General features: G+C 43.0%; 1 protein-coding gene across 1 annotated transcript; it reads left to right on the top strand.

Moving 5' to 3' along the window:
* The first annotated feature begins 654 nt into the window (after positions 1-654).
* On the top strand, positions 655-4,417 carry cx39.4 (connexin 39.4). Its single transcript, XM_034891714.1, has 2 exons — positions 655-929; positions 2,957-4,417. The coding sequence occupies exon 2, from the start codon at positions 2,966-2,968 to the stop codon at positions 4,106-4,108; it is 1,143 nt and encodes a 380-aa protein (XP_034747605.1). The 5' UTR covers positions 655-929; positions 2,957-2,965; the 3' UTR covers positions 4,109-4,417.
* Positions 4,418-9,365: the final 4,948 nt, after the last annotated feature.

Genomic DNA, 9,365 nt, shown 5'->3' with positions numbered 1-9,365 from the left:
AGTTGGCACTAGTTATGTAATGCAAGACATTAAGTATTAAGACAGTTTAGTATTAAGACAGTAGAAAAACTACTGATAATAAAGAGTTACAAGCTTTGACTTTCTTGAAATCATGCAGAGTAGAAGTTTAACGAATCGATTCTACAACTAAAGCAAACAAGTTATGGGGCTTCATTTGATAGACTGATGCGTGCTTCTCGGAAATAAGGAGACTGGCGCCATTGCGTGGCATCATGGGAAATTACATGAGCCTGCATGGAAGCCGGAACGGGCCGTCGGTCATTTGATGATGGATCTTATCCCATAATATTAGATACAGGGACACAGAGACAAGCTGACAAGAAGTGTGGATGCAGAGAATAAAACAGCTGATTAAACCCAATAGACTGAGGATATTAGGAGGCTGGTCTTTTTTCTTGGTTAGAAAAATTACATATTCTGTTCTTAGTCTAATTATGGTGCTGTGATTATGAGTTTATTTGTTATAAAAGTCCCTTTAAACACGACATTGAAGACCATGTCAGTCCTTCCAGTAGGATATATTGTCCATTATTGCCTCGACTTCTTAAACTCCTTTACTGCTAACATTCAATTAAGCGAAGTGAGCAATACTCCCGTGTAATTAATGCAAATTGGACGCCTTTAAACAAAGTTAAACCCCGAAGTCCCGAGCGCATTCACCCAGAGCTCTACTTTGGGTTCATCCATCCCATTTCCTGGACGAAGATCCTGAGGGAGGGCCAATGAAGCAGGCATGGGAAAGTTCTCTCCACTTTTTCCGATTACATCGATTCTTTTTAAGGAAGGCAAACACAAGCCCACTCGGTCTGCAGCCCGCTACTGTGAGGAGCGGAGACGGACACACAAAGTACACTGAGAACACAGTACGCCAATAAGGAGACAACCCCCCCACTTCAAGAGAGAGAAAGGTAAGAATCGTTTCCAATTACGCACGTAACCAAACTGATTAGGGTTATTAATGTTGCACTAACAAAAAATAAAAACACTTGGGCTATGTTGGGTAATGAGGGCATAATCACATGTCCCTGTAATTCTCAGTAGTTGTCAACAAGTGGGTTGTTCAGATATCGTTATTAATACCTCAAAGTATCAGAATAACAGTTCTACAAGGGGTTTACAGGGACTGGAACACCTCATTTATTGACTTTTGGACTTTTGTGTTATTATTTTATCACCTTCTGTATTTCGAAAGTGAATAAGAGGATAAAGTTCTGTCTCTATTGTATTTCATTAGTTTTTCACTATACGTGATACTGAATCTGGGGTTTTAAATATTGAGTTTTATGATTATTTATTATTTATTTAGCCCATCTTGTTGTAGATGTTAAGTAAATAGGTGGAGTGCCCCTTTTAATTATTTACATATTTAGAGTTGACTCATCAAAAATACAATTACTAACACATTGGCATCACAAAACCACAAAAAGTATTTGAACTAATTGTGGTTGATTTTAAATTAGATAAAATCAAAAATACAAAAACTTTAAAACTGAATGACTGCATTTTCTTATTGTTAGCCTATGTATGTATGTGTGTATGTATGTGTATATGTGTATATATGTATATGTGTATATATATGTAAATGTATATGTATATGTGTATATATATACATATATATACTGTGTGTGTGTGTGTGTGTGTGTGTGTGTGTATGTATATATTCCATACGGTTTAAATATAATCACTTAAAATATTTCAATAACAAGGCTAAAAATTACTTAAAAACTAGACTTTAGACTAATGATATCTTTGCCATGATATATACTATACTATTGTACATTATGGAGTTTACTGTCATAGTTCACGCTATTTTTCTATTTGGCATGGTAAACTTATCTAGTAACTTAGTTCTTTGATTCTGTTTATTGGAGATCAAAGACAGATTAAAGACACTCAATGTTCATCTATTATGTATTAATACTAGCCGTCCACTTGTGATCGTTCAGCAGGCCAGAATCCCTTACACGCCTTTGTCTTGTCTCATCCTGCCAGGAGAGTTTGTATTTGCCCTATCAGGAACATTTTCTTATCTCAGTGGGAAAGAAATAACAAAAAAACAAAGTCTAAACAAATGGACAAGTGTCACAGCAGTGCCTCAACTCTCCCAGCCACACAGGATGTTTATTCAGATGCGTGTGTGTGTGTGTGTGTGTGTGTGTGTGTGTGTGTGTGTGTGTGTGTGTGTGTGCGTGTGTGTCATTGAGCTCCCAGACTGTCAACCTCTGTCACCCTCACCCTGATACAGTCATGAAATCAGTCGCTGTATGAATGACTCAACTTTAATTGGTTCATAAATTTAATTAGAGAAGTAAATGTATATAATAATGCTGTACAATGTGAACGTTTAAGTGGCCTCTCCTGGACTCATTCACTCCACTTTTATTGCGAACAAGGAACACACACACCATTTCCTTTCATATTAAATGTTAAACTTTAGCACCATGTGCTTTTGTTTTAGTTCATTTAAGGATACGGGGGCCTTGTTGTTTTCACATATTGATGATGATGAGGAGTTGGAGCCCACCTTAACGACGGTGTGAGCTCATGGAAGAATTAATAGGGGTGGGCTGCCGCCAGATACATCCCCTTTCCAAGTAAAGAAAGACACCATTATACTGAGAAGTTTGGAGAAACACCTAATTTTTTCTTTATGAATTTATGAATCATTGAACACGTGTATGAGCTGTGTGTTAATGTGAATGAAATAAAATGTACCAATTAGGTGTAAAGTTGCATGCTCAAGCAAATCTGTTGATCAACTGAGTAGTAAATGAAAAGGTGGATAAACTATATGACCTGCATAACAACCACAACTAAATGTGATGGCATGTAATACGCAGTCCAGGCTGCAGATACAAAATCATTTTTTCTCAAACATTCTCTCATTCTCTCCCATCTATTCATCCATCCGTCATCTACCAACTGTCCCTCTTAGGAGCAGAGGATGTCCAGAGCTGACTGGTCCTTTCTTGAGCACCTGCTGGAGGAGGGCCAGGAGTATTCGACAGGCGTTGGCCGTGTCTGGCTCACCGTGCTCTTCCTGTTTCGCATGCTGATACTGGGAGCTGCCGCAGAATCTGCCTGGGATGACGAGCAAGCGGACTTTGTCTGCAACACGCGACAACCTGGCTGCACTGCCGTTTGCTACGACAAAGCCTTCCCCATCTCCCACTTTCGCTACTTTGTCCTCCAAGTCATCTTCGTCTCAACGCCGACGATCTTCTACTTTGGATATGTGGCTTTAAAGGCTGGAAAGGACAAGAAAAAAGAGGAGGATGAGAAGGAGGCGGAACAACGTGTTAGTGGAGGTAAGAGGGAAGGAATAAGGGACAATAACAATGTGACTATAGACAATGCAAAAGAGAAGGAGAAACAAGAGGGCGGTGGTAAAGGTAGAAAAGCTGACAAGGCTCCTCTTGAGGCTCCTAAACTGAAAGGCAGGTTGCTGTGTGCGTATGCATTCAGCATCCTGTTAAAAGTCCTCCTAGAAGTTGGCTTCATCTTAGGGCTGTGGTTCCTTTACGATGGCTTCATCATTGCAGCAAAGTTTGAGTGCACAGTGTTCCCTTGTCCTCAAACCGTGGACTGCTTTGTCTCTCGACCCACGGAGAAGACCATCTTCACCATCTACACCCAGGTGATCGCTGCCATCTCCCTGCTCCTCAACCTCATCGAGCTGCTCCACCTCCTTCAGCTTGCCATCTCCCATCGGCTGGAGAAACGCTACCGTGCCCAGCAACGCGACTACCTACCTCGGTCAGAGCAGGTACCGGCCCAACAGGAGGATCCAGAACTCCAACCGGATGCGTCGCAGTCTTACAAAGCAGGGAGCCATGTTAACCTCCCTGTGCAGGGTGAAGTCGCATGCTACCCCAACCCCTGTGAGAGCTACGGTGATCTGGCAATAGAAGTGAACTGGGGACCCGTGGAGGCCGGGAGTGACCTGCTTCCCAGTTATGTGAACTGCATGGGGGCTATGAAGACAACCCATTCCCCTAGAGTCCATTATAAGAAACACCCTCAGAACACTGGGAAGCACACAAAGATTACCCATAAGGGACACTCAAAGCAGAAGCATTATGTATGATGCAGTAAGATGTGGTGGTGTGCTTGAGACCATGAGAGCTTTGTTGGGTTTTGGAGTCTTTCAGTTTTTTCAACCTATCCTGCACATGAGACTTGACTGTTGGGAGTGCACAGTGAGAGCTCAAACAAACACTGCACTGTGAATTTGATGCCTACGAGGCCGGCAGACAGAGATTTACCAGATAAACGGACTTTTTTAAAACACTCCCCCAGGCAAAGAAAATGAGACTCCACAATATGAGACGATAGCAGTCATAAGATAAGTTGATGTCACATTGTATGGCTTTTAAGGCTGAATGTGACAGTGTGATGAATCAACAACCTGTGCAACAGGAGGTCTGCCAATGGGCTAGGGATATTGTGCAAGGAGTGTGTATGGGAGAGTATGCAGTAGAACCAGATTTAAGACCATCCCCCCCCCCCCCCCCCCCCCCTTATTCTCCTCATCTCTCTCCCATGGCTCTGTCCACACTGTGGAATGTACTTGTCTCTGGATTCTGCTCTGCTCCCAAGAGGATAATGGCTGTGTGGATGCAGGCATGCATGCATGCGTGCACACACACAGTGTACTTTTCCCCTTTCACCCAGTGAGTTTTGGTGATTCGAGTGACTCGGGGACGCAAACTGGGGAAGACATGGGTTAAGAGAAGCCAAACCAGAGGAATTCTGGAATTGTAAATGACTTGCAATTGCAACCATTGTAATTTAGGAGGCTGGTCTCACAGAATTCCATGAAATGATCACAAACTGTTAACACCACATGCCGGGGTGGCTGCTTGGAATGTGTGAAGATTCTGTGTGGGCGCTACGGAAAGCAATGTAAAGTCAATGAGAAGCAACTACGGTAGCACGTAGGATGAGAGACCAAAAATCTACGAGGGGAGGTTGGTTGGGGTGGTGGATGGGTTAAACCACACAGGACTTACACCCAGGGGACAAGAGATTGTCTCCCATGTGTCCCGATTCCTAAACCCAACTGCCGCTTCCTTCTTTTCCCAAACCCAACCGTCCCGTTGTTGTTTACTTAAACCCAACCGTCCGGTTAGTATTTTTTTTCTTAAACCCCACTGTCCTGTATTGTTTTCCTAAACCCAACCGTCCCGTTGTTGTTTTCCTAAACCCAACCGTCCCATTGTTGTTGTTTTCCCAAACCCAATCTTCCCGGTGTTGTTTTCTTAAATCCAACCGTCCCGCTGTTATCCCGCGTGTCATGGAAACGAAAGACCCACCCACAACCTTTTCCTTAACTACGGGGGCCGTGTTCATTTCACGGAGTTCTGTGAGATCAGGATGTAATTTAGCTGTGAAGAAAGAGGGAGAGAGTAGACCAGTGCATACTAGAGTATGACAGCTGAATAATGGAGGAGAGACAAGCATCTAGTTTGAAAATCAAAGGCTTGAGAGAGACCTTTGATTGCATTTTGAATGGACTGAAAGCGGTACAGCAATGTGCAAACTAAATGAAAGGAAATGACTTCTTATGTGAAAACTGTATTTAATGTTTAAGCTATTATGAAGAAATACAGGTTTTAATATTTATATTTTGTGTAAAATAAAGCTTAATGTACCAAACATCTATGATGTATAATAATGGTGTGATTATCAAAATATCTTGGCACATACCACATTTTGTCCTGTCATACAAAGTATACTACAGATCCATTTGAGATACTACGTTCCACACAAGTTGACCTCTTGTGTACAGGGTGGTTTTAAATCCCTTTTCCTTTCTGAAGATAGAATTTGATATTGTGAGCAAAATGTCTCTGAGGTGTGTAGTGCTTCTGTGTTCAACCTCTATCCAAATGCTGTCAAAATACGGAGGCTCTGAATCACTCAAGATAAAGCTCTTTGGGAACAATAAGGACTGGGATGTGGAGAAGTGGATGAGTATTACAGGGTATTATGAGCATAACCTTCTGAGGGGGGGGGGGGGGGGGGGGGGGGGGGGGGGGGGGGGGGGGGGGGGGGGGGGGGGGGGGGGGGGGGAATTGGAGGGAACCAACTCAGATTGAATGGCTGTTTTCAAATCTGTAGCTGTGGCTGTAAAGGGATAAAATGCATCAATTATATGGCATTTCATAGGTGGAACAGCACTTTATGCGGGCGCTGTTTAATATCCCCTGGGGAGTCCTGAATGTTAACGCTGTTTTCTTGGAGCGGGACTGATAAAATCCAGCACTGTCAAGAAAGGTGCTCGCCCAGGCTCCGAATGAATGCAGTCATAAGTCTTTTCAGGGCTGCAGCCACAGCGCTCTGCAATACAGCGCTCATTTCCAGCAATTTACCAAACTGTCTCCATGACGATATGCAGTTATCTATAGCAGGAAAGGGAGTTTAAGGGATATCCAAGTGAGACAGGTTCTCATAAAACAAACGGCTTGAATGGTGTGAGGACAGACAAGACCTACAACAAGCAGCTGAAGAACAGAAATAAAAATGTGTGTGTAATTTTAAAATTTTCTGCAGTTTTATCAAAATGTTGTATGATATAATAATAAGAAGAAGACTGTTTCTCTGTCCTCAGAGTGGAATGTGTTGTTATTGTGGGCAGCCTCTCCCTGTGTCAAGGACATATTGGCAGATGCTGTTGAGAGAACAATTCAAACAGATCCTGCTGAAGCTGCCCAGTTCAATGCCTGTCCACAAAAATTTGGCTGGCATTCCCGTGCAGTCTTGTTATCTCAGTGCAGGTGGGTGGGTACGTGTGTGTGCACGTGTGTCCACAATAATGTTCATGTATGTGTGTTTTCACAAAAAAGCCAGGGGGGTCACGGAACAGATTGCACGAAGCATCCCATATCAGCCCTTCACTGCCAACCAAAGCTAGCAGCGGAACAGCAAGCGCCATTCATCTTCCTTATAGCCCATAAAGCCGGAGGAACCCAACGCCCCGCTCTATGCTTTCTACAGAGTAAACTTATACCTCCTGTTCAGTGAAGTAAATATAAACCTCCGAGATGAAAACAACATCCAACGTTATTTGCTGCTCAACAGCTGATATTCAACCGCTGGCGAAATAGCATTCCTCCAATCAAGCCCACTAACAGTGCAGGGGAATGACTACATATCCCTCTGTCAGGACAACTGTTTTAGTCCCATCCATTAGTCTGATAACCTAATATTTACATCTAGACTATTTCCCAATCTTAAGGCAATCCAATCAGGCCCAAACTGCTTTCAGAGGATATTCCATTAATAAAACAAAAAAATTGACAATGGAGATATTTGTTTGTGTAATGCTGTGAAAATAAATGTGGGAGTCATTAGAAGGGAAGACCCCAATCTGTGTGACAGGTCATCCTTAACGGTTACACATACAACCTCTGGGATCAGCTGCGATTCTGACTGCGTTTCCTGACATTGTTGAAGTCACTGCTGATGCATATCCTCACTCTGTTGGTGAAGCCACATGCCGCTGATCACACACAATGACAGTTCGGTGAATGAGTGTACACACAGACGGACACACACACTACAGCAAACACGCTTTTAGAGTGTAAAAGCAGTTCAAAGTGCTGAGAAGTAGCCTCAGGGCCCCAGCAGGTCTTATAAAAGGCCAACTGTCATGTCCAGAGGCAAGTATCCTTTAGGAAAGGCCTTACAGCTGGGCCCGGCACCGGGCTCCGGAGGGTCTTTAAAGACCCACCTATGTGCCAGGCCTGTCCAAAATGGGTTGCTCTGTTGTCATACTTCCTGCCAGCTGGACTGCCAAAAGCCCTGTGTATCTCTAGGGTGCATCCTGAAAAGGCAGAGAAAGCACTCACACACATACACAAAAAGTTAGGACAAACATGACCTCCTCACGTCCCAAAACTTACACACACACACACAGCAAGGCTAAAAATAGCAAGCTACAGGGTGAATGAGGTTGCGTAGTTATGCAAGATCTCTTTATTTGGCTGTAATTGGAAATAATGTGCCTGGCACAGAAAAGACCACTTTTTGGGGTTTGTATATGTCACAGTGTGTATGTGTGAAAGGCACATGGCATTGAGTGTGCCAACTCCCTTTATTTCACTCGGCATACATACACACAACACCAACACACAGCTTTCTCTGTATCCATAACAATGTCCAAGCGTCCAAGCACCCCTGTCCTTAATTTGGGTATTTGTGCTACTCAACAAAACAAAACAAAAAGGGAGGAGTTCCTAAATTTAAACTCTGGATGGGAAGTGGGTCTGTATCTGTTTCCTGTTCCAGGATTGTTTATCCCCAGGGATTGCTCGTTTGGGATTGTTCACCCTGACAATTGGGCTGCAGTGGGCATTGTTGCATTGTTTTGTTCCAGCTTCCCTGTGTTTTGTTGACCTAATGTCACGACCGGCCCATCAAAGTGAAGGATGAGGGAAATGGGCTAAGTGCCGTCCGTGCGGCTAGAGTCAATTAAGAGGGCTGGTCCCCCTTATAGCTGGCAGAGAGAGAGAGAGAGAGAGATAGATAGATAGAGAGAGTGCATGTTTATTTGGTTGTCTATCATGAGCTGTTGTTTGTCGAGCTGATTTCCAGATTGAATGTTACGACTATTTTGAGGAGAGGGGGTCTTCTGGCTAACGGTCCGCGTGTTTAATTGCACTAATCAATATTCACATTAAAAATAAGTCAGATGACTAAATGTGATGTGAACGGGTCTGTCACGGGGTCCAATGTACCATCCAACTCTACAGTCCCCCCTTAGCTCAATGAAGCTTTTTAGTGTTTTTCCACTCATCGTTTTGGTTGTACATGTCACAACTACTCTGTTATGGTTCACTCTCATTGCTCTCATTACTTCCAGCTGTTTTCAGCGAAAACACTCTTTTAAACCTGCTTGGAAACAAACAACAGACAAAATTAGTAACTATCTGGTGAACATTGTAAAGTATAAGTAGCAAGTTAAGTTGGGGGCGGAGACCAAAATAGCTACAAATCTGTATAATGGCCAGAAACACAACTCAAAATGATTGCTAATGTTGCTCGGTGTCTGCTGGGAGTGTAAATAGGCAACACGTTCACCACAAAAACCTCCAAAACTTGTGTTTCCAGCGTGTTCTGCAGCCATCCGAGAGGCTGAACGACCAAAAGAACAATTGATGCAGCTGTTACGGTTTATACATGGAGAATGCAACCATCCTGATTATATTATAAAGATAATAAGAAGGACTTAATATTAAAATTGTGTAGTTTTATTGGGGATAGTCAGCCCTTTTAATTTGAAAGAATTGAATCACTTTACTGGATAGAAACATTTCTGAAACAGCGGATGTTTAAGCTTC

The sequence above is a fragment of the Etheostoma cragini genome, chromosome 14 (assembly GCF_013103735.1).
Source record: "Etheostoma cragini isolate CJK2018 chromosome 14, CSU_Ecrag_1.0, whole genome shotgun sequence".
NCBI lineage: Eukaryota > Metazoa > Chordata > Actinopteri > Perciformes > Percidae > Etheostoma > Etheostoma cragini.
The sequence above is the reverse complement of the archived record's forward strand: the minus strand, read 5'-3'. Positions and strand labels throughout refer to the sequence as shown.

Excerpts from the sequence above, each read along its gene's own strand:
- cx39.4 (XM_034891714.1), top strand. The coding sequence starts at position 2,966 with ATGTCCAGAGCTGACTGGTCCTTTCTTGAGCACCTGCTGGAGGAGGGC.